Below are 26,833 nucleotides of genomic sequence, written 5' to 3'. Positions count from 1 at the left end.
TAGCTGCACCAATATATCTGATGGCGACCGTACTTTAGAAAACTTGCAAAATAATATAATATAAATCCAGTAAATTTCGTTTCGTTTAATTTTATAAATCCACAAATTATTATCCTTAAGCATTAACGTTACAACAGTATTATAGGATCATGCAGTGTGTCAACTCGAAAAAAGACTACATTTTTGCTTCCATTGAGGTATACATAGTAAGCACTATTCTCAAATTATATGAGGAAATAAAACAAATTCAATTTAGTAAAGCGTATTTAATAGGGGTAAAGTGACGCGAATACAATTAAAAAAACAACGCATATTCTTAGTTTATATTAAATGTAGATGGCTTTTTAGTAGGGATGTACCGACTAGTCGCCGACTAGTCGGGAAAGCCGACTATCCGGCCACATTTGTAGTCGGCGATTAGTCGGCGACTAGTCGGCAAAAATGGCCGATTAGTCGGCACTTTATTAGTGAAAAAAATCCATATGTTTTATGTTTATTTTACTAAAATACCTATTCGGGATGCATACGAAAACTTTTGTTCATATAAATAATTGACCGTTTGATCGTTATCGTATGTTGGTGGGCTAGTGTTTTCCTCTACAGGTCGATCTCAACTGATTCTCGTGTAATTTCATGTGCAAGTTCGACAGTTAATTATTTTTATTGTTATTCAGTTTTTTTTTATGGTAGAGCCATGAGGAACTATTAATGTTATTGCAAAATTTATAGACTAACCCCCTTATTCGTAAACGTTTATTAAAGTTGAGAAGCCGATAATAATCGTTTGTCCCTTTCCGACGTATTGGTATGATGGAAAGGGACAAACGATTATCATCGGCTTCTCAACTTTAGTAGACGTTTATGAATAACTAAGGGGGTTAGACAGGGCTCGTGAGGGCTAGACGTTGCTCGTAAAGACGCTGACCACAGGGGATAGGTTCTTAAGTGGTGACTTCATACGGGAAATAGAGCCTTGGAAATACCTCCTACAAGCTATACTGACGGTCTGCTCAGGATCGTAAAATAAAATAACTAAAGACAGAAATTGAACGAGGATTCTTGTTGTAGGTCTTTGAACCTGTAGAGAACACCTTTTAGCCAAGCTAATATGATGAATAGCGCAACAAAAGGAGCAAAACTATTGTTTTTCACCTGAACTTATACGAAACTAATCATCTGGCCGACTAGCCGACTAGTCGGCCGACTAATCGGCCATTCGAGCGCCGATTAGTCGGCTAGTCGGCTAGTCGGCCAAATCAATAGTCGGTACATCACTACTTTTTAGTTTTCGCTTGGTCACAGAAATACGCTAATAACCACTTTCACAGTAGGTGTTTCTTGCGTTTTGGCTGTCCTTCCACAGCATGAGCATGTCGTAAGTCCTGTTGTATTTGTCCCTGGACTTAGCAGGAAGCTAGTTATTCATTATTAAGTTGCTTCTGCTTTCAAATGAGGCGGTGTGCCGTCTATTCCATGTCGTTTTCGTCACTTGAACTCATTTTGTTTATTACGAGTATTAAAATAACAAGCGGTAACTTATTGAGTATTGCACAAACGAATAAACTTTGCCGCCTTTTATTTGCATATTTTTTAAAATCATATTAAAGCCTAACAAGTTCCTTTTTAGCCCTCGCCACGTTGCGGATTTTCGATGGAACTAATTTATTTTAATGGCAATTATTTTGTTTGACATCCGACATTGAAAGTCATTGAATGTCACCGATGTAAACAAATCGAAAATGATTGTAAATATTTCAGGATAATAATAGATTTTGCAATCAAAATGCCCAAAAAAATTCACACCGATGCTAAACAAATAATTTTAAATACATTAAAATACTTGCGACAGAAAAAGGATACGGGATTCAGTAGCATTCCATTAAACAATGTTGTGAAATTATTTGTTGACATGACGGGTACTGATTTTCATAGTGAGTTTGTAATAAACTGGTTAGTTTTGTACTAAATATGAATATTAATTATTAAATTATTATTTTTCTCATTTAAGGCGTCTTTAGTGCTATAATCAAAAATATTTATTATAAGAATGAGCCATTACCACCACGAGTGACTGAATCTGGTAAATATATATACGGAGGTCGAATATTTAGAATCAAATTATGGCGGATAGGTAAATTATTCATACTTAATTATCAACTAAACATGCTCTTTCGATTGGGTTTCGATTGGGAAACATACTTCTACAACTCACATGTACATAATTGTATACCTCACTCGCTCTTGCACGATGCCAATACACACTGTCCCGACTATTCATGACGTACACGTATTGTTGCTATATGTAAGCTGTTTGTAGCGACATTATATCAGGGCTAAAAAAGAACTTGTCAGGCTATACCATAGATACTAAGCATACGGTACGCGCATGCGTCAAGCCGCGCGCACCGCGCAGCGCCCTTTCGCGGTGCTAAAGCGGTATCCAGACGGGACTGAAATTGGCGTCAATCTCCGATTTTAGATTTATGGTGATATTAGAGCCCTTTAAATTGAAAAAATGCCCCATAACGAAAATACTAGCGTCACAAATTGGTGTTCTTGCGTCAGCACCTCATTTTATCGTTAATATCGGTCATTCTCGGCGGTTGAATTCGGCGAGCCAAATTGGCGTTTGCGTCCGCACGTCCCGATTCGATCGGGCAATTTAATCAGATTGGCGAAAAATTTACTAATCTGGATACGCCTTAAGCAACATCGAGTTCACGATAATTTGAATATATATATATATATATATACTTGGCCAAGCAGATCTTGTCAGTAGAAAAAGGCGGCAAATTTGAAAAATGTAGGCGCGCAGGGATATCGTCTCATAGAAAATTTGAATTTCGCGCCTTTTTCTACTGACAAGATTTGCTTATACATAATGATAATAGATTTTTAGCACAAGTTCCATTTCATAAAACTTAACCCAAATCATTTGTACATTATCAAGTCAAAGATAAAGACATGTTGGTTTTAAAAATTTAATAAGTATAGACCATAACATTGTCATGATCTTGTAACATTGTTAAAATAGAGAGTCTCCCATTTTCATTTTATTGTATTTTTTTATAAAATGTCTTTAGTTTCTCGGGATATCTTGGTCCTAATTCGATTGCTCTTTTTTATGAAAATAATTCCTTCACATTCACAGGATGCTCGAGGCTTAGCCCAATAACACTGCACGGAAGTATGTGATGGCTCAATGATCCTAATTAGCCATCAGTATAATACCGCCAATGAGTGTTTACATCCACCTGAAAATAAGAACAACATTCATAAAATGAGGATAACCACACAAAACTAAACTCAGATGGCTGAAATTGTTAGAAAAAATTAGACCGATTTCTTGTTTACGAACTTAACAGCTCATGGCAATCTAATAATAAAAATCAAAAAACAAGTGAAGAAAATTTTATGTACCTATGTATTTCACGGATACGTACTCCTGTACGGCCATTGCTCCTCTTATTCAGCGGCATTGTGCTTATCACTGTTATGATAAAAATTTCAAATTTGTAGAATCTGCTCGCAATCTCGCATTAACTCGCTTATTTTTCTTGCAAAACTCAGTCCAAGGGTCAGCGCAGGGGTCGTCGTGTAGGGGTTGGGAAGAAAACGTTGTCCAATATGCAGTGCCAAGTTGTCGAAAGTAAATTCAATCTTTGTCCAAATACGCGCAGATGTCGTGGGGTATCAGAAGTCCGTGGGTCGTGCTGAAGTCGTCGAAAATCTCAATGATAACATTAATAGCAATTCGCGAGGTAACAGAAAATGAGGCTTGTCCGTTAATCCGTTAATTTTCGGGAATGACAGCTAAGTGACACTGACAGTTGACATCGTTTTTTTTTTTCTATCTCTTCCCATTTGCTACGCGCAAAGACATTAATGCCGCATCTGCCATTATATCTCACAAACGTCATATCGATCACTTAAAAAAATATATTTAATCAATAAAATGAAATATAAATAAAAAAGTTGCATTTTCGTAATCACTATGACGAATACTATTGGAAAAAAATATAATTTGCCTATCTTCAAAAAACTTTACCCACCCAATTGAGGGGGGATTTAAATCTTCTCGGGGCAGAGGTGTACGGTTGGAGCCGGTAAATTTATTTGACGTTCATAAGCGCATTGTAATATGCCTACTTGAATAAACTATTTTTTATCTTTTATCTTTATCTTTTACTCTGTACATATATGCGTTAATTTTTTTAATATAATCGTTTTGTGAACTCTCCCTTTGTATGTACATCCAACCTTCCTCTGTTATCCACAGGCAAAATTGCTAGCCCTGCACAGAGGCAAACGTGACGATTGTTAACCTTCGACGTTTTTTTAATCTTCTGGGCATTCGCTTTAAGGTCTGATAAAAAGGAAAGTAACACCATCGAGTTACAACGTGTGGAAATATTTTTTATGGCATTTCTTGCCGCCAATTTGAAATCAAATGTAAATTGAGCGGGATCCCATTCGGGTATTTGCTATTTTATCAGGTTGAATAATGTTCCGTAGGTTTTTTTGTTTTTTATTTACCAGCAGGGCATAGACCAGTGGAATTAAATTTGTAGACTCATCGTCACTGCCCAAATCACCGTAAATAACATATAGTTGTTCGAATGGTGAACAAGAACCAAATGTACCATCTGCGAAAAAATTTTTGCATTCGGTCATGAGTTCTCTGGCTTTTTCTGAGGCAAACAATAATATTTTATTACTTATCCTCTTCATAGTCGACTAATAAAAACTGTAAATATGTAAGTACTTTGCTGGTATTTCAACATGTGTAGAATCCCGAAATACGCTTTTCTTAATGCCTTGTACATTTTTTCTGGCGTTGTGTAAACCTGTATGTATAGAATTGAACTTTGGCAACGGCGCTAATATTCCTTGATCTTTTAAGCCACATATTGTTGCATTCAAACATGTGTTTATGTGGGCTGATTATTTGTAATGCAGACCAATTTTCATAAGGAATCTTTGATAGGTAACTAAAAAAGCACTTGAATTGACTACACAACAATTGCGATAAATTACGATATTATTTCCCTTGTTGATGATTTTGTTTTACTTTTTTTTATAAGTTCATAAGTTTTTATTCAGCATAAATAGTACAGTTTAATGAGTAACATCAAAAAGATTAAAAACTACCTAAAATTAAAAACTAAACTAATCTAAATTAAAATAAATCTAAAAAAGGCCCCCGCGGCATCATGCCAAAGATGCTGGCAGCATTCCCTCGCTGAATGGCAATACTAATGCGTTGCGAGAGAAAGCTGCCAGCTCTCTGCTGGTCACCGGTAGTATCGGTCAGCTTTTTCGACAGTTCTTTAAAAAGAACATGAGCGCTTAGACCCCACGGCCCCAGTGTCTCAACACCGAATGCCACGAAATGGTATTGGGGGCCGAGACCTTGATACTTTGAAAACATTTTTGTTTTCAACCGCCTCGGCAGCCGTCCCAGCCCTGGTCGAAGTTCTTGGTAGATGGGACGGTGCCAGTGTATCGACGCATGTGGCGTTCTAGACTCGCGTTCCACGGGACCGGGACATACCGTCCGGTCTCTTGCCATCGTCCCTCAAAACGCCGTTATGTTCGAGGATAGCTGGCGCATTGACGGTGGCAAGAGACCGGCGGATGATATTATTTAGGGCAGCGTGCCTGGGGAGGCGGCCAGCACTTAACCGACAAGAGAGGCCGTCGATTTACAGTCAGCAGAGAGTACTTACGAACACTGATGCACATGCACAATATGGGATTCAAATATAAAAAATGCAGAAACCAAAGGTCAATATTGATGGAGCGTTCCGATATTGTGGTTTGGCGTGAAAGTTATTTGGATCAAATACAAGAAGTAAGGGATAAAAATATACCTATAGTCTATTTGGACAAGACCTACATTCATACTTCTCTGAACCACGCCAAATGTTGGCTGAGCGAAAATTAACCCAGAGTATGGAAAGCCGTTTCAACAGGGTGTGGGACTCCTGTTTTAGGATTTTAAGAAATAATTAATCACCTAAAATTAAAGCGTATTAATATTTATTCTGACATAACAAGAATCCACATTCGACAATAATAAAAGTGACACCTATGTATTGTTGACTTAGCGGCCTGCTTCGCAGGCGGAGGTAAGCCAACTGAAAAAGGTTCGCCACAAGGGAAACAACATATTATTGTTCATGCCGGTGGACCGTTCGGATTTGTTCCTAATGCACTTCTGGTATATAATGATAAGAAAAAAAGCAGATTACCATGATGAATTAATTCCCAATCTAAGTGAACCCACATGTATAAATATGGATAATGCCCGAAAAATAGGGCATTGTAAAAGCTAAAGTGGCAACTAAAAATATGTCTATTGATAATAAAGCTTTTCTAAAGCTAGTGAAGATAGTTTTCAGGTATAAAACTTATTTTAATATTTAGAATTTATTTAAGCTATGTAAATTATTTGAATTTAGTCTAGGTAGGTATATCATTAATGATTTAAATTTTTAATAAATTATTATTGTATAGGAAGTAACTCAAGAAAATTCGAGTAATTGCTGTGACCATGTTAAAACAATTGAAGACGATTATAGAAATAAAGGTCCTATAATCGAATTGGAGACTGAACGTTTTATATTCGAGGTTGGTGGTCCTGAAAGCGACACAACATCTGATGAAAATCAGACTTCGTCAGAGTCAGAAAACGAAGAATATATAAATATTGAATATTTAGAATCAGATTTTGACGAATAGGTAAATTGAAAGAACCGAATTCTCTGTAAGCAATGTTTTGACATTATACGAGTATCAACATGAAGCCAATGCCCACTACCCCGACCCGCCCGTACGCAAATTATTGCCATACGTAAGCCGTTTGCAGCGATACTATCTCAGGGTTAAATAAACTGTTGTCAGGCTTTACAAAGGAGTAAAGTGCAAAAGTATAAACATATTTTTGACGTCAACTGTACAGCGTTGCATTATTTCCAAACGTATTTAAATATTTTATATGAAAACAAAATATTTTAGTGGATACGTGTAACAGTTATTTTTTTTATTACATAGGTATTTGAAATTAGCAGAAGTGTACTTATCGTTTAGAATTGGCAAGTGTCGGCTCGGCCGCCTCGCGCGGCGACCGCGGCTAAGTAGGCGGGCGATATGAGAGGCCCGAGATTGCCTCTTCAGACTAGGAAGTGTTGACATCTTCAAAGCCACCTGACTGACTGACCTTTTTATTGACTTGAGCCGGCACTCAAATTGATTTTGAATTAAATTACAAGAGGGTATTTAAGAATAAACGAGTATTTATTAGCAACGGGTAGTACATAATGATGATTGGGATAATTCGTTAGTAGGTAGATACTGTGTCTAAAAAAACTAAACTGTATCCCAACAAACATTATTGAGTATATTTATGATCGCTCCTTTGTAAGTAAAATTAAATAATCGATGGAACCGCTATCAATCCAACATTAACTGCAGGGTCCCTACAAATGAATATTTATTCAATTTTCAATCAAACAGAAAAATGTATTGATACAAATTTTACTTATCCAATTAACTTTTAATGCGCCAGATTTATTTAATTAAGCAACCAGTCTGTCAGTTCTATAAAATCTATAGTATTTTTTCATGACAAACTTTAGAAATTTATAAAGGAAGTATCAGATTTAAAAAATAGTAAGTTCTTCAATATCTTCATTCAACAATAAATTAGCACACATACGCAAACTCAAAGTGAACTCGCGGTTGACGGTAACAACAAACATACTCCTCGGCATTCATTCTCGCTCCTCGTGTCAGACATGACATGAAAAACAAACGCCACGAAGAAAACTCCTCTGTTGACAAAATTTTGACTTTCAATATCGCTACACTTATGTAGTATTTCAATAAATGTGAAAGTACCTACGTACCAACGTTTTCCAAGATAAGTAAAATAAGTTGTGGCGATTGAGACTGTCACTGAAGACAGCTTAAAAGTAACAAGTGACTTGTGAACTTAAAGGTACCGTTCGGATTCAGACTACATACACCAGCATAATAGTTCGTTTATCTTAGCATTAGAAATAAAGTAAACAATCTTGATGTGTCTTTTAATTGAAAAACACATTTTAAAAATAAGTCACGGCAAATTTGTTAACAATTATGAATCTAATATGATCGTTTATATTCTTCTGCTTTCATAAGTAATAGTTACTGGTTTTCAAAATTAAGGGTTTTTCAATTAAAAGACATGTCAAGATCGCTTACCTTCTTTCAAGTTCCTTCTAATGTAAAAAAAATCGAACTATAGTTAAAAAAATGTAAACAATGTGTTTTTACATTTTCGGGTACTTTAAACATTTATCAGTTAACCAGCCAAATAGAAAACTGCCTGGATCATTGACATTTGTTGACATTGCATTGCAGTCGGCAATAATTTTGGCGAAGGTCTCTCGTTTCCAGATAGATAGAGGGGTAACATTGAGACTTTACTATGGCTAGTTGCACGACTAGCCCTTAAGATCGTAAATTGTACAGTGCTGTGAGCCTAATCAGTATATTTGGGGGTATTTCCCTTGTCGAAACCTTGTTGTTGTTGGGTACTAGTCTGTTCTAACTTACTGCCGCGGTGCCGCCGTGTTACTGCGGCGATTTTAGCAAACATCTCATTTTTTTAAAGGAAATTGACAACACAAGTGAGCGGCGTCATTAAAACCGCTGCAGTAATTTAGCAACAGTAATGCAACAGTAGGTATGCTACGTAACACAAATAAAAGAAAAGGTAGCTGTAATGTCGTATAAGGAAATCAAGGAGGCGGCCCTGGATAGAGTCAAATGAGAGCTACAAAGACAAGAGTCTAACTCTTAAATTTACGACGACGAATGCAACTGCAGTTGACATCCGAATGATAACTTTAAAGCACCTGTCGCGGCAGGCAGTACCTATTAAGTGCATGAGGAAATCGCGTGCAAACTTCTAGTTACAGACAATCTAAGTAGTGTATTATCCCGCGCCTGCGACAGGAGTGTTTACACTACATATTTACACGTGCTGTGGCGTACAATTACCTTCAGACAATTTATATAAATATATGGCTAGGCTAATATATGTTATAAATACAACAAATTCACTTAAGCGTGGTCAACTGGCCATGTATGTATAATACCCATCCAATTCTTATACCAAATTATTATTTGTATCTAAATTAATGTTACAAAAAGATTAATTTTTGTTCGTTCTTTTTTTACTCCAGGAATTTTCAGGGTTTTGTTATTGCACATACCTACAAGGCATGTTTTATAAAAAAAACATTACACAACTGACGTCAGAGAATGTTTAATTCAGGCAGTTAGTTTAGTACACAAATCTTTGGCAAAAAAGACGCAGTAAGTAATATTGGGATATTTATTTGGCGAGGTGTCGCGAGCAGGTTTGAAGTTTTAATGTGAAGGAGTCCGGTAGTAGTAATTAGGAGGTGAGTACGCGTCGCAGCGGCTGCGGCGGCGCGACGGTCGATAGCTGGAGCGACAGGCGGTACCGTCCCGGGTCACGCCTGCCAGATCGATAGCGGCACGGCGGGGGCGGAGGACCCGAACCCGGCATTACTCGCGCCGCCACGGCAGACGAGACACCTAGTCCGCCGCGAGATCGGCGGCAGGCGAGCGCGGCCGGGGCACGACGCTCCATGCGACCTCCGCTCGCGACATGAGCGGCGCCCGCCCCCGCAGCGCGCCCCTGCTCCTGGCGCTCGCAGCCGCCTTTCTCCCGCAAGCCAACCATGTCGCGTAAGTATACGAGCAATACCAATCCCACCAAATGTGACGCTGACGTAAACTTTGCTCCAGCATCATAAAACACAGCGCGGCAATAAAACGGAATACATGGTTTTTGCTAGTTCATTACGTTTTTTCCAAAAATTTATACGATATAATAAAACAAGTGCGCCTAAGGGTGAATTATATAGAATGCTTTGGCCAACATTTTTTTTTAATTGACATTTTATGGTTGAGTAAATTAGGATGCTAAATAAATCAAGCGTAAGAATAGGTCGTTATAGTTTCTACTTTTTATTCAATAACTTACACGACGTGGGACGTGGTGAATAAGTAAATCAACGAGTGAAATGTGATTTGCCTTCTTAAAGTACTTTATAAAAGATTACAAATATAGGTGCAAACATAGTATCAAATGATCCTCACATACGTTGTTAGACTAAACACAAGAATGGTAACGAGTAAGTCTAATGTAGACCCAGTTTTATCGATTCACAAAAGAAGACACTGTATCGGGACTTCAATAAGATTCCCGATGCTTCGAGGGCGTCCGGGCATACTACGTAATGACGTTTGCAGATTAAACTCATATAAAAAGTAAGGAGATCGTTTTACTTCCAGAAAATTTAGTTATTTTCTTGCTAAATAAAATATATATAAGCATTTTAAGCCAACTACTTATACGCAGACCTTTTTGCGACGAATAAATATCTAATTCCTAAATTATCACAATCTTATCAATAAAAATAATTTTCTCCACGTCTAAAAACCCACAAGTAGTTTGGGTAAACAGGATTTTAGAATCCCGTCTTAGCTAAGGATGAAGGAGACCCAAGTTAGAACGGCCCGGGACCGGGCCGAGGCTAATGATACTTCTTTTTCTATGACAGGTGACCGATGATCACGTGATGTTTTCTAAAGAAAACAAAGGATCGGATGCCTCGGCCCGGACCCGCGTCGTTCTAACTTAATATATAGATATCTATACAACCTAGTGCCATATATGTTATTATATTTGGGTAAACAATATTTGTTTTGGCGCTGTAGACTAAACGTATATACTGCTTACTCGTTGTTCAAAGAAAACTGATATCAACTATAAAATATTATATCGTGATCAACATTTTTTCGACATCTCAACGAATAAAATACAAGCGATATTGCATCTAATAGTCACAAAGTGAAGACCAATTTTGTTTTTGTTGATTCTACTAATGAAATAATGAGTGATATACTTAATGAAATTTAATCGTTTTTTCTACACGGTAGAGAATGGCATAATCTCGCAGAAAGTCGGTATTTCCATACTCAGACCACAAAGGCACGAGCACTCACGCGACGCAGTTGAAAGTGTCGCAGATATCACGCGAACTTCTACTTAACAGTCTGCCAGTCGATTCTACATGAAACCCTGCAATACCGACTTAAATCATAAGTATTACAATCTAGGTGCGGTGCAAAGCTGGATATCTACGATTGCTCGTACCTAATAGGAAAACACATTAAAGGTACATTATCCCAACTAACAAGGCAACTGCAACCTAATTCAAGAACACAAAGTGCTGTTAACACAAAAAAATCAGTGCAGATCGAAGGAAAATGTTCAAGTACAAACAAGTGTATGTGCTACGCGACAACATTTCGATCTTTACCACTTAAATGGTTGGAGGTCCTCAAATGTGCTTTTCTGTCATAACTTCCTACGAACGGTCAGCCATAAAAGTGGTCTACCACTTTTCGACTCTATCAATCAGATTATAAAGACTATCGCTTGCGGTATGTCCGGACGGATACGATCTTCGAACCTTCAAGAAAAGAGCCTAATTTCATATTAAAGGCCGGCAACGCACTTGTAACCCCTCTGGTGTTGTCCTTAAGGTGTCCATGGGCGTCGGTAATTGCTTACCAAAATGCGATTCGCATGTGGTTTGCCTCTTATCATATCATGAAAAAAAAATTGTTACGATTAACTAAATTATGGCATAACTGATGATACTCACTAAATGCATAAAATATTAATCTTATACCTATAAACGAGCAATTGTATATTTATATATTTCGGGGATCTCTGAAACGGCTTTACAATTTTGATGAAATTTGCTTTATAGGGATTTTCGGGGGCGAAAAATCGATCTTGCTAGATCTTATCTCTGGGAAAACGCGCATTTTTGACTTTTTATATGTTTTGCGAGCAAAGCTCGGTCTACCAGGTATTAAGTGGTTAAATCTCCTACTTCAGACAATAACATCGCTAAAATTAGCTGTATTTCAACGAGCGAAGCCGCATCAGGTGTTCTATCGATACAGCTTTGCAGACATAACGAGTATACGTAGCTGTATTGATATCTAAAGGTTGCCGGTGTGATTCTATAGTCACAGCTGCCGATATTCGAAATACTGGGGATAGATATTCAGTTACGTCGGATATCCAACTTCCACTGTATTTAAAGCTATGCGAAATCCGATTTTGAATCTATGCGGGCTTTATTGCAATAGTTTGCTTTGAAATTGCCTTCTATCTGCAATTACCATGGAAAGCTAAATGATTGACTTTTATTATTAACTATACAGACGGATCTTTACTGCCATAAGGCATAGTAGTTTGCAAAATACTCGACTCGACGACTCGATTGTGATCCGTTTAACTAATCGTAATGGAAACTGTCTTAAATCAAATTAAATGTTTGCAAATTACAAAGTAAAAGGTTGTGGTGTGTGTAAGGTGTTGAGTGTCTGAAAGAAATCGCTCTTTAGCAGTAAGACTGCCTGTTGTCTGCCTCTACATTTAATCACTTGTTCTTTTCTTTTGTATCTTTTTACTGAAGTGTGCCAATAAAGAGTATTATATATCTATCTATCTACAATTAAAATCAAGCCGTATAAAAATATAATAAAAAAGTAGGTTTCTAATCTTTACGCAGTTTTGAATATTTAATACGTTATGAATATTTAATACGTTAATCTCCTTCTTCTTGATCGGGACGCTCTTGACAGAGCGGTCGTGGTCATCATTGGAAGTCTCCCTTTGTGACACGTTTGACAGCTCGCCTCCACTCCTCCCTGACGGCTGCGCGTTTAGCGCATTCGTGCAAGGGGCCGTCCATTGCTGCCTTTATTTGGTCCGTCCACCTCATGGGCGACCTTCCTCGCGCTCGGGTACCTTCTACTCTGACCTGCACCACCAGTGCGCAATACGTTAATATCAAACTGTTATTCTCGTATATTTATATATATTTTGGAGCTCCAAATGACTGTGTTGTAAGCATAATATTTGTTCCCGTAAAATGTCAGACAGGAGTAAATTGTCCCAGTGTAAATAATATTAAAACAACCTAAAGTATGGACTCGAAAAAATCTGGTCGTGCATGATATGGTACGAATAAATCTTTTAAATGTAGTAGTTTGATATCCACAAATCATTTAAAAAAGTGCTGATTGAAAATCCTGATTCATTTAAAAGATTTAGTACCATATCATTCAGGACCAGGGGGCCGATTTTTGATTTTCGATCGCTCGATTTCGTCACTCGAAAATAATAATTTGTGAAATACGAGCGATAGAAATTGGGAATCGAGTGGTATTAACCACTCGTTTTCAATTATATTAGTAGAATTTAAATGCCTAGCACTGGAGATATTATTGAACGAAATACACGAAATTAGCGATAGAAATTCAAAAATCGGTCCCCAGATTTTTTCGTGCCCATACTTTAAATATGCAACTTACACTTTACATGTTATGTCTATCATGCGGTACATTAAATGTTAAAAGAGCGAGGAAAATTGTTAGCACTTGATGCGTGGGAAATGATGTCTTGTTGCCAAAATTACAAGGGCAAAAATCGCCTGGCGGCTTATATCCAGGGGCCGCGCTGCGCGGTGGGTTAGCTACGCCCTGGCTCCGGGACTGCTTCTATTTTTAGATAGCTGAAAAAGACATCAAGTCCTTTACGAAATACAAATAACATTTATATTTTGCTTATTCATAGAGCTACACCCGAGCCTTACAACATATATTTATGAATGTGTATTCTTCTTGTTATTGGCTAAAACTTAAAATCTAATTTTACTCATATCCGAAGGACAAAAGGCTCTGTTACAATTAAAGTGGAGCAGTGTTCAGCCATAAATATTATGATTTACACTATAGCTACATAAATACATGTTGAAAAAATATAGGTTCAATTTCCCGGCATCAGTATTAATAGATTACAATATCTTTATTTAATGTATGTAAACATGTTTAATGTATGTCGATTCAATTTTAGTCCTACTATAGGTAGGTAGCTTTCGTATTTGAAACATGTGTATATTTTGGGGCATCCTAGGAGTAAAAGAGACTACCTGATCTTTGGGCGCGAGAGGCTAACTCGCTCTGTCTCGCAGGCGCGCCGCGTCGCGCCGGTCCGGGCATTCGCCAGCTCCACGTAGCCTTCCTTTTCGTATTCGCACACCACAGTAAAAATGAGCTTCTTCCAAAATACTCTTTCAAACAGATATCCGTAAAATAAAGTTCATTTCATCATTCAGTAAATCCTCAAATTGATATGCAGTGAGTATCGATGGAAGGTATAAGGAATGAGTTTTCCTAAGCCTATCTTGACAATTCGATCGTTCAATCCGGCTTTATATCTTATATCTGTCCTACTTTTAGTAATCGATGTCCGGCATCGAAATGCTTTCTCGCTATGTCGAATTTGAACTGTAAATACTAAATAGCTATAGGTATACTATTGAAAATGCTAAATCGCAAATAATTCAGTAATATTCTACTTCAATTGATTGTTAAGGTTTTTTTCACACTATAGATAGTAAAATAGTCGTCAAATTATGTACTTAAAGGTATTAAGCACAAAACTAGCTATTTAGACGGACAATAAGTACTCATAAATATCGAGCAGAAATGACTGTTTCGTCTGGTTAATTTGGTGAAACTAAAACAAACCGGTGTAATGTTACTGCGTGGCAAATTGAACCGAGCCAAGTGAACCTAGCGGGATTAACACGGCCTTTCGGCTTCATTTATGCACAATCGCGTGCGCGAATCCGTTACAACGAAGGTTGTTAGCTTGCTGCCATTTCATACGGGCGGCCGAACGTCCGAATTATGTCGTTGTTGGTGTAGTAACGTTTTGTCCGCGGCTATTATATAGCAGCGCGGCACAATGCCGCAGTACGGTAAGGGCGCGCTCTCACAAACTGAATACCTAGATCCTTTTAGCTTGAGTTAGAAGTGAACGATAGCTATGGCCCAGTTGCACCAACCACATTTGACAGACTGATCAGCGTCACTCAGTAGTGTACTATGAGACGTCCCATACAATAAAATTTAACGCACGTTTTGTTTGTGAAAGGCGGTTTGGTGCAATTGGCGTTTAATCCAGTAACTAAACTTTGCACAACAAGAGTACCTACACTCGTTTATAATGAATTCGTTTTTATTTTTAAATATACAAGTAATATAATTAAGTAAGTAAAGAGCTGCATATATTTATAAATTCATAATAAATATTATTATACTAATACATTTGAACCAAGCAAAGCTTGTAGATACTCGGGTACCGTAATCACAAGGTAACTTAGTGCACATTATATATCACATCTATGTCAATTGGTGTAAATTCAAATATCAAATATTTTATTAAAACCATAAACATAATTAATATCAAACTTACAAATAAGTACATATCAAAAATCAAATTATTTATTTAAAACAAAAGTTCGTATAAATATATTTAATTTTTTTAATAAAGCTTAAAACTAAAAGTGTAGAGGCTCGTCAATATTAACGTTAAAAGTTACATTAAAACGCTTTTACAAACAGTAACTAGTTTTCTATTGCATTGTATTCACTTTTGAAAGATTAGCTTAGTTCTGACTGCAAGGGTGGAAATACTTTTAGGTTTTTTTTTTATATTCATATTTAAATAATTTATCTTATTCTAATCTGCTGTTTTGAAATCGTAGCTACGTGAGGTAAAGAAAGTTAACTCTTGTACTCGTACTGTACTGTTGTGGTATATATAACCAAAAGTTTTACGATATACACAAATAGTTTTTTTTATATTAAATTCTTCGCCCTCCTCGCCTTTTCCTGTTATAACTAGATACACGGTCGGCTTTCCTTATTCTGAGTCTCCAAGCAGTTATATTCTGAGCTGAACTGATTCTAAGGAAGACTCCTTACGAAAGTTAAGGCTTTCCATATCCTTCTCAATAGTTTTCGTCCATGAGGTACGCTCTTTTTATACTTATTCATGGACATGCATTTTCTGACAATATTATTTTCCGGCCTTCGCATTATGACCGTATCTCTGGATCCAGATATGTTATCCATGATATTTAATCTTTTATGCCGTCCTCATCGCCAATGTGAAATATCGGACTACTTTCGGGAATAACGGGATAGCATTGAAAATACGTGCTACCAAAACTATATGTGTTTAAGGAATGAAAATCGAAATTAGAGGCCATGTGTCAACAGAAAACTTAATCAATTAATCATCCTCATACATGCAGTATGCATAAATACATCACAATGGGTGCGACTTTATGCTGCTCTATGTTACGTATCTTGTCCTTTTTAGGGTTCCGTACCCAAATGGTAAAAACGGAACCCTATTACTAAGACTTCGTTTTCCGTGTGTCCGTCCATGTCCGTCCCCAGGCTGTATCTCAAGAACCGTACTAGTTAAACTAGACAGTTGACACTTTCGCAGTTGAAGTATTTCTGTTGCCGCTATAACAAAACGAAATAAAATAAATAGTTAACAGGGCTTCCATACAACAAACGTCTGTTTTGCCGTTTTTTGCGTAATGGTACGGAACTTATGGAACCCTTCGTGCGCGAGTACGACACGCACTTGGCTGGTTTTTTATGTTGAAATCAAATAATAGTGCACTAATCCTTTAAGCTTATTATTTTTCAAGTAAATGGAATGGAATAATGACAATATGTTAAGGTTAGGTTATCTGTAGGTACTTGATGTATCAAATCGACTAATTTTACTTGCCAAAGTCCTGTGTAAGTATTGGTATAATGGTATTAAAAAAATGGTTGGAGAAAGAAACTTAAACACGCCACATCGTGATTAAATGCCGTGCGACGCCGCCGTTTTTGGTTCAATAGAAAAAGTGAACCAATTTTGTGACCTGACTTCAAAAGAAATAGTAGGGTACATCGCCAATTATTAGCCAGTTTTCAATTACTGGCCACCTATACTAAAATGAATTCTGTGTATAGGTGAATAGAACTCATTTTTGTAAGAGGCGGCCAGTTATTGAACGAGTGGGTTGTGGATAAATTTCAGTTACTGGCCATTTTCCTTATACTGAAAATGAGTTTTATTTATCTGTAAATATAATTCATTTTTGGAATAGGTGGCCAGTAATTGAAAACTGGCTAATAATTGGATTTTCGTACCTTATATACTAAAATGAACTTTGTTCACCTATAAATAGAAATCAAATTAAGTGGCCAGTAATTGGGGGGTGGCTAGTAATTGGCGATGTACCCTATATTAGTTATTTAATTTTCAATATTTAGTACCTATTATTTGTATATTATTAATTTAATTAGGTATACTATAATATATGTAGGTATATTTAAATATATAGGACATGAAAAGGAATATAAAACTATAACTACCTACAGTTAAATTTAAATAACTAAAACTAAAAATTTAAAATATCTATAAAAATTTGGTGCTCTCAGGAGGGTGCACAACACGCAGGCAGTACCTAGTCATTCGTAGAAAGTTTAACATTTAAATGGTATGAAATCTAACATAAGCTATATGTGTATTATAAACTCCAGTGCGCTAATAGAATTTAACTTTACCGCCAGTTTAAGTATTCAGTCACTTCACTTGACATTTTATTCTTCAATTTTAGCAGTGCATAAACAGTTTCTCTTTGTCTAGGTTAAGGTTGACTACAAGGGAGGGAGGCGGCCTCCATCTCTAATAATAAATCCTTTCATGTCCAATTTTGTTTTGCTGCATTTTATTTTAGTCAGACTGCGCTTGAACACAACCTTAACCGATGTGAACTAGGCTTGTGAAAATAGATAGAATCAGTGAACTACACTATTTATAAAGACCTGACCTTCTCGAAGTCTATCTAGCTCCTCTCTGTTTAGAACTTGGAGACATATATTTCAGATTCAAGGTGAGTTCCTTGAGCTCCAGTTGAATATTGCTGAAGTTCAAAGAATTCAGCAACGCATTGAAGATTTTAGTCCCTACTAAATTGACATGCAAGTTATCAGTTAAATATCCTTAAAAAGTTTGGTACATACTTTATATTTACATCGCTCGTGAAATGTACGATTCTAATTAGACATCCATATTTGAATGTCAACTATTTAGGATAATCGCTTTGCTGTTCGGGGGTCCATTGGCGATGGTAATCGCTTACCATCAGGCGATTCGTCTGCTCGTTTGCCTCCATCAATAATAAGCGTGAAGTTCGCGAAAACTTATGAGTAATTAGATTTAAGTTTAATAATTATTGACTTTTAAGCGAGTTTTAAACTTATTAATACTACATTTTACCATACCACCTCCCATACAACTTATTATTTATTAAATAAGGAAACTGATGTATGGACAGAGCACTCTACGCTTACTTATTTCTCTATGGACCAGCTATGGACTTAATATAAAAAAATAATTAATAATACGTACGATAAGTGTAGACCAGGGTGCCGATTTTTGAAATTCGATCGCTCGATTTCGTCACTCGAAAATCGGTGGAAATCGGCGAAATGCCAATTTTTGAAATACGAGACATCGAAATTTGGAATCTATTGGTATTGACCACTCGATTTCAATTCTATTAGTAGAATTTAAAAGCCTAGTAGTGGAGATATTATTTACCGAAATACACGAAATCGAGTGGTCGAAATTCAAAAATCGGCCCCCAGGTATCGATTGTATGTTTTTATAATGGCGGCTTGTACAGTTACCTGCAATAATATGATACACAACGAAGGCCGCATAAATATCTGACACGATCTTATTTGTAGAGCCATAAGCGCGTGTCACATATTTTTGCGGCCTTCGAAGAGTAACATATTGTTGCAGGTGACTGTACATAGCAGCCACTCAGCCGCGTTTTGTGGTCAGGGCCTGGCGTAGTGTTAAAATTATAACGCGCCCGAGGGACTTCGTAGTTGTCACAGTGCCCTGTTTAGTTAATTAGTTAGATTCTCGCTAAATTTAATCTGAACTTGGTTCGCTTGATAAGCTGAGGTGGATATATTAATTTATATAAAATAAATTTGAGAATTATTCCATATTCGTTATATAATTATGTAGAGCTTGTCAGTCGAGTATCGTGTTTAGGCCACGAAGCTTGCGGAGTGGTCTAACTCGATACGAGATATTGTATACAATATTTTTTCTACGAGTCGACTAAAATAATACTTTTTCCACTAGCTACAAAACCTAAATAACTAATCAAAATTAGGTAAGTATCTCACTAGATAAAAAGATAGTCGAAAGACATCAACGAAACTGCTCATTTATTAAACAGTCGGGCGTTGGTGTCTTCATTTTGACCGCGGTGACACGTGAACGATCCAATTCATTACATTTAACTAAAGCGTTTCGTAAGGAAGTTATTACACATATTATAGTTGAGTCGGGAGTCCATAGGGAAAAGAATGTTAGTTCAGTTTAGTATACGAAGTTTTAATTCAACTATTAATATCGAAGTTGAATATTGATAACAAATTCAGTTATTGGTGCATGAGTTAATTTGCATGAATACCGATTTATTATAAATTCACGTAAACTCTGTGTCCCGATAGCAACAGACTGAGTTCGTAAAATAAAAGAACTTCGTATAAAAGTTTGCTGGCTTACAACACAATAGATAAAGGTTGTTCAATACATTCTCTTGTCTTTCCGTCGGGATCCATAAATAAAAGAATACCGCAGCGTTTTCCATTGACAACTTTCAGCCGTTACACATGTTACGCTGTCAATGGACAGTTTTCCGATCACTAAGGTTCACGATACGTGTAATACGATTTTTTATAATTTTTACAAGCTTTTATTTAGTTTCACCTGGGGTGGTATTCGACAAGCGACGTTTGACGTATCGTGTTGATCTCCCGTTGATGTGGGAAAAATCATAAGTTCTCGAATACGTACAATGTCAAAATTTGACGTTAACAATCCACAGTTAGGGTGACAAGCAAACCAAACCGAACCACCCTTAGTTTAGAGTTGAGTTTTGGATGGTTTTGGTTGTACCAAATGATATTATCCACCGTTGATGGAATCAACACTCAGTATGCAATAAAATCAACTGTTGATTTGACATGGATGCGAAATCTGACAGATGTACGTGTCGAATTTGGCCCCTGACCGTTGTCTGTAATCAAATCTTGCAAGTTAAATTTGATCCACTTCCCGGTTTCCGATTGAGCTGAAATTTTGCATACATACGTAAGTCGGGTGACAATGCAATATATGGTGTCCTCGAGTTGATCTGATGATGGAGACCAGAGGTGGCCATAGGAACTCTGTGATAACACAACGAAACCTAATTGTGTTTGGGGTTTTTAGAATTTTCTCGATGAGTATTAATTGCCTGTGGAAAGAAAAGTACAGGATAAAAGCTTGTACCAAAAATGATTTTTATTCCAAAAACTTATTTTATATAGGTAATCTTGTATCTCTCAATCACTCTTACTCTTCCTATTTCCTTTAGTACGTAGTGTGCGTGTAGTGAAAATATTTTGGCACCTTTTTAAAGTAGGTACATATTTGATTTTTAAAGTACATATTCACAGTGACTACGCTTCAAATAGTATTTCAGTGTTCGCATGTTCAAGTAACAGCCTCGCGGCTCTATTATAAATGCATAGGTGCCTTTCCGTGGTTTTATTCGTTCACGTTGAAGGAGTAATTACCATTGATTGTGTTTGCCCCACTTACCTGTGATAATGCATCACTTCAATATGCAAGTGGCTCTCTCCTGCTCACACTTTGATCTTGATCTAATCGGTTCACTTTCGCACCTCACCACAATATCTAATTTTAATGCCGGATACGTGCAAGATTACCTATACTTTGTTAGATTACCTAATCTAACAAAGTATTTAGTCTAGCACTGGATAGGCCCGATGTAAGTGTAAATAATGTTTAAAATAGTTTATTGCACTTATTAACTTATTTTCTTGGATGCTTTCAGCATTATTCTGGAAATTGTTTCTAATTTAAGAGAAGTGATAAATATGATAAACAAATATCCTGTACGCGTATAATAATTTTAGTAGCTAAAGACTATTATTTACAAAATACACATTTTTTATTATTTTACTTTACTGGAAACCATAGTGGGTACATCACAATAATGCATAATTATGTGGTTTTTTTTTATTGAAATATTACCACTGTATGAATGTTCCCCGTGTATGAAAAACTAAACTGAAGCTATGATAAAACTTAAATGACTGATTAACTACAAGCAAGAGAACTAACTATGTAGGTAGGTGGTAGGTAAGTACGTGGGCCACACTGAAAGTTTCTGGATTCTGATATATGAGACGACTTATTTTTTCTAAGTGGCCAGTCCAGGAATTTTCAGTATGCCTTAAGTATTACATAGTTCCGCATTACTCTTGCCTATTGTGCTAAGATCACAATAGGCAACCTGTCCAGATTAAGAACGAGACATATGTATAAAGGTACGTTCTTTGTTCATATAAAGACGCCATCTTGAACTCTAGCTTAATGCACGGGCACGATGGAGTATTTGCCACGTAGTTCAAATTCTGGCCTAGGATTTGGGTTATAAGGTTAGGAACGCAAAGTTTCCTTAGAGAGTCTGCGGAAAGAGAAGAGACGTAGTTTATATTGATTCCCATACATTCCACGACTCTTGTCTTTCCGCACAGACTAAACCTTTTTATTGTTGGAAGTAGTTATACTATTTTATGAAAATGCTTTGTTTTTTGTTTACAGGGGCGCCGGTGGGGGTGGCATGTTCGGCGATGTCAATATATCAGCCATATTGGATTCCTTTAGTATAAGTTATGACAAAAGAGTAAGGCCTAACTATGGAGGTTAGTAATACACATAATCATTTCAACATAGGGCTTAGTTAACCCCACGACTCAGTATAAAATTGCCTTACAATTGCTTTAATGTGTAAATTGCATTTTATTTTGGGTCGTAGTGGATATGCAAGTTTATTTTACATGGACAATTTTGGAGGTTTAAATCAAATAACAAAATGGAACAACTTTGAGGAGTACTTTTGCATGATTGACTGTTTGATGTTTTTATAAACGGTACATCTCTTCTGAAACTAATCGTGTATATTTTGTATCCGTAGAATGTTTTTGTATATAAAGCCAAATTAAAATTAAAACAATAACCGTTTCTTATTTTTATATCAAACTATGGCCCCAAATATGTTTTTGTTTAAACGATATCTCGAATCAACTTTATTCAAAGATACCTCATTAACTAGATACTACTTACTTACATCAAAATAAAAATAATCAACCGCCCGAGAGCGCCCGATGCGCATCTTAAGATGACTAAGTCTGATCTGTCTGAAGATTCTATGCAATAGCTACATAATATAAAATAAATACTCTTCATCGCACATCTCAAGAATAAAGTAAAACAGTCAACACATTGAAAACGTCTGTATACCTATGGTCGATCCTGAAGAGCAATATTTTCTACCTCTAGACGACCTCTGGGTAGAGTGGGTAGTGGAACTATTACAACATATTTTCAGTAATGATTCGATGTTGACGTTCTAAAATCAAGATAAAAACAGCTGTTATGATTAATTACATACATACATACAGCTACATTTTTTTTAATTAGATATTTTGATAATGTAATGCAGAAACATTCACAAGAACTCGTCCTTAACACTCGTATGTAGAAGAGTTTCTTGGCTTACGGAACTCCACTATTCTTATTAGTATCTAACTTATTTTGACCCTGATTAAACTGTGATGATTTGTATCGATTTTTTTGAAATTTGACGTATTATTAAAAAAAATATATATCATTTTAAAATTCCCAGGAACAATGGGAAATTTCTCGGGAAGAATGGGAAATTTCCCGGGAGTATAGGGAATATACGTAGGCAGATGAGATACAGTTTATAATATTTAATAAAAAATTAAGATGCTAAGTGTTTACTGTATTTATGATAATGCAATAGTATATCTCTACGCAATTTTAAAATTCCCCTACTTTCCCTTCATATGGGAAATTTCCCGGGAACGTTTCCGGAAATAATCCCACCTAGGGAAATTTCCCGGAAACGGCATATCACTAGGTACAAGCAACATATTAAGCTGAGTAATTTTACGTTTTTAGTATAGCACTTGATGAAAAATTAGTTTTCAAAACTGCAAAATGGGATATTTTCTTTCATAGTTCGAATTTATGTGTGCTGTTGTGTTTAATTCCGGGATATTCGAGAATTCTCTCCCTGTGCAGGTGGAAATGCCCAACGCAATACTTTAGACTATTGCAAATGGTTCGATACATTCTGGAACGTTAATTTGAAAGTAATGGCGATATTGTTAAAAACAAACGTGTGCATAAAAGCTAAATTGTTGGGGTAGATGAATAGGCTGTAAATACATTATAATGTGCTAAAAATTCTATGTGTAATAGAACAACTTAAGACTTTTGGGTAGTACTAAAAAAAGATAATAAATTACCGACTAAATGAGAGCTCAGCACATATACAACTCGTCAGGCAAATAATCACCATATTATGAGTATGTTGTGTCGTTTTCAGGACCACCCGTGGAAGTGGGGGTCACCATGTACGTGCTCTCCATCAGCTCTCTATCTGAAGTGAAAATGGTATCTTCCTTTAAAAACAGTATATGTAAAAGACACAGCGCATATATAGCAAGATATGTCCCTTAGTACAATCACCAGCATTATACCGTTCATCGTAGCACCCGTGTCCACGGTTCGATCAAATAGAGTAGGCGTGACGCGCGCGCGCGTAGCTCAGTCGCGCTGCCGCGGCCCGCGTCCGCTCGTAGCGCCCGCGCCGCGCCCCCTCTGCTCCGCCCGCCCGCAGGCGATGGGGAACGTCACCGTCCTCTGGTTTGGTTTTCACGGCGCAAGGCGCGCGCGCACTCACGATTGGGCTTGATTGCAGGTCCGCCAGTGGAGGTGGGCGTCACCATGTATGTGCTCTCTATCAGCTCCGTCTCCGAAGTGCTCATGGTACTCGCCCCTGTCAGCTCACGCTTGACTCGGTCGCTCCGGCGCCGCGGCGCGCGCCTGCCGCGGCGACCGAGCAGCCCCAGACACGAGGCTGCGAGCATGTCCGCGTTTGGTGGAGCAGATCGCCCTTTGTCCGCCAACTTGCTTTCTTATTATGTTGTTTCTCGTTAAAACACCAAAATGGTAACCTGAAACACTATACGTCAAGGGCATCATAATAAGAAAAGCAATTCGTTATAACCTTGAAAGTTTATCCAGTTGTGTGTCCAGCAGTACTCGTAACTCCAAAGTTGCTGCTACTAAAGTGATAATAAAATAATGGCATCTGATGATATTTGAACGACGAGTGATGTTATTAAATATAATTTTAAACGTCAGGTTAAAAAATTGTTGAGGAAATAATGATAAGTTTCATAAATCAACAGTTGTCATTACTTTTGTTGTCTCGAGGTACCTAATCCAATCGTTCACAATGGAATAATATTTAAATGTGTATAAAGAAGATGTCGCGGTATTCGAACAGCGTATAGTCAGCATATATCATGGTTTATAACAGTTTTCTATTATTATGTTCTTGTTTGTAATGTCCGAATATTTCACATTTCATGCTCTATGGATTTGCGACGACTGTGCAATTCTTGTCGTGACTCATTTTGTAGTTTGTTGTGTTTGTACGTCTATGTGTATCTACTGAACATTACCAGTATTCGTACCTTTTTGGTCTTCAGTAAATTGGAACACCGACTGCATCTCGCTCGTATACTTCATAGTCAACAGAAGGAAAATCTTATGAAGTAGGCGTTATCACCTAGCTAGCTAATACAATGCCCGCTTGCGCTGCACGGCACGCGGTCGCGCGGAGCGAAGTCGGCTTTCCAATGAGTCAAGCTGAATGAGCCCGATAGGCGTGATTGGGTGAAAGACCCCGAAGTGGAAACCAAATCAAGGTTGGGAAGGTCACAATGAGACGTGACCCATGGCCCAGGGAGGGAGGTTGCCTGAATAAAAAGTCGCGTTTCAGCGATTGGTGCTCATTAACGAACGTTGAAAATGTTTTATACCTTGTCAAAGTTAATCGTGGCAAGTTGTACCTATTCGTGCCGGCTTGTTAGCTTCTGAGAGAGGTCTGCCTATATCGAGCCGTGGGTGCCCGCCTGCGCTGCCACCCACTCAACTCGTCCTTCCTCCACGTAGCGCACCCACCTACCTGTTCATACTTAGACTTCACACCATTAATGTCTATAGGCTTCATGTCACTGATACACTCTGTGCACACCTTTATTTTATGTTTAAGCTTCTCGCTAAATTTTGTCTTTTCAATGTAGTACTGTGTCTTAATACCGAAACTCAATAGAAACTGACGCTATCTGGAGCTTAAGAACCAAGTTCCGGACTTGTTGTTACTTACTTTGTTCTTAGTCTGCCGAACACGACTCTCGCAGTGTCTACTCATCACTGTAAGATGAAGTTGTTTTCAAAACAAGCATGCCGGTGTTAGATGTTGATGTAATAATAGAATTATAGTATTTATTTAAACAAAACTCATTTGAAAATCTATTGACTTAACATAGCTCCTACCATACATAAAAAAGTAATACCTACATCGGTTAAATGAAGCAAAAGAAGTAGGAACTATGTATTTAAACTTTTTTAATATCCATATTATATATTTTTTAGTTGATTCATCCCGTAATCTCATATTTCCATTCGCTGTGTAATAATTAAGAAGATAACAATTTATATTGATTTTTTGTTTTGTGCTTTCAACAGGACTTCACATTGGATTTTTACTTCAGACAGTTTTGGACAGATCCACGACTGGCGTATAAAAAACGACCTGGAGTGGAGACGTTATCAGTGGGATCCGAGTTCATAAAAAACATATGGGTGCCAGACACATTCTTTGTAAATGAAAAGCAGTCATATTTCCACATAGCAACCACTAGCAACGAATTCATACGTATCCATCATTCAGGCTCTATTACTAGAAGTATCAGGTAACATGAATATCAACGTATATTCAATGAAATAATACACATGAAGCGCTACAAATTATATTCTACTCGTATAGGTAATATAAAAACGTCACGACATATTTTATTGGCCTTTCAGATTAACTATCACAGCATCATGTCCTATGCATCTACAATATTTTCCTATGGACAGACAACTGTGTCACATAGAAATTGAGAGTTGTAAGTATCTTGACATTTTTAAAACATAACATTTTTATTAAGTCACTGAGTGTGCCAAATTCCAAAAAGTGTGCTATAATACTTGCAAAAAATTTGTTACTTGAAATATGTATTATTTATATATGTACTTTCTAAAATGTTATACAACTTATCATATATCAGTGTATAAATGAAAGCACGCTTTTCAATGAGTGTTTTGCATTCTTTGTCTGTCAAGAACGGTTCACGTTGATAATATAAACGGGGACGTTATATTTACAAACAAAGAAAATAAAAGAGCGAGGCCTACCGTATTTAATCACCGATGATAGAAAAATAATTAATTACATTTCAAAACTGTGTTTAATTGTGCTCACCAAAAGCAATCCATTAATTTGAGCCTGCCACAATGCAAATGTATCACTAGGCTTACCGATATTGTGTCGTGATCACTTTCTTGTATCACAGATGCTACACAGGTACCCTGTGAGCACAAGCGTTACCTTCAACACGTGCTGTGATTTCCCTCGTGTTCTCATATACGTTGGAACGTCTCCTTCTCGCATACAGCACCCGCAGAAGGCAGACTCGTAAATACTAGTAAGCCTTTGTTCTCACGAGCATTATGCGAAAAAATGATACTGAGACATCGACGCTGAGATAGCTGCGGGCC

At 37.1% G+C, this 26,833-nt stretch overlaps 1 protein-coding gene across 10 annotated transcripts in view; it reads left to right on the top strand.

Moving 5' to 3' along the window:
- Positions 1-9,407: 9,407 nt before the first annotated feature.
- LOC134678317 (gamma-aminobutyric acid receptor subunit beta) overlaps positions 9,408-26,833 on the top strand; it is a 555,578-nt gene continuing 538,152 nt past the window's right edge. For 3 of the 10 annotated variants that reach the window (XM_063536832.1, XM_063536829.1, XM_063536828.1), the window contains exons 1-5: positions 9,410-9,765; positions 21,731-21,831; positions 23,544-23,611; positions 25,757-25,983; positions 26,099-26,181. In XM_063536832.1, coding sequence (XP_063392902.1) covers positions 9,686-9,765; positions 21,731-21,831; positions 23,544-23,611; positions 25,757-25,983; positions 26,099-26,181 — 559 coding nt within the window. In that variant the 5' untranslated portion in view covers positions 9,410-9,685. Of the gene's footprint in view, positions 9,766-21,730; positions 21,832-23,543; positions 23,612-23,918; positions 23,987-25,756; positions 25,984-26,098; positions 26,182-26,833 lie in introns of those variants that run through there. The other 7 variants (XM_063536831.1, XM_063536830.1, XM_063536838.1 and 4 more) reach the window with 4 other exon arrangements.

Source organism: Cydia fagiglandana, chromosome Z, assembly GCF_963556715.1.
Source record: "Cydia fagiglandana chromosome Z, ilCydFagi1.1, whole genome shotgun sequence".
In the NCBI taxonomy this organism is placed as follows: Eukaryota; Metazoa; Arthropoda; class Insecta; order Lepidoptera; family Tortricidae; genus Cydia; species Cydia fagiglandana.
The sequence above is the reverse complement of the archived record's forward strand: the minus strand, read 5'-3'. Positions and strand labels throughout refer to the sequence as shown.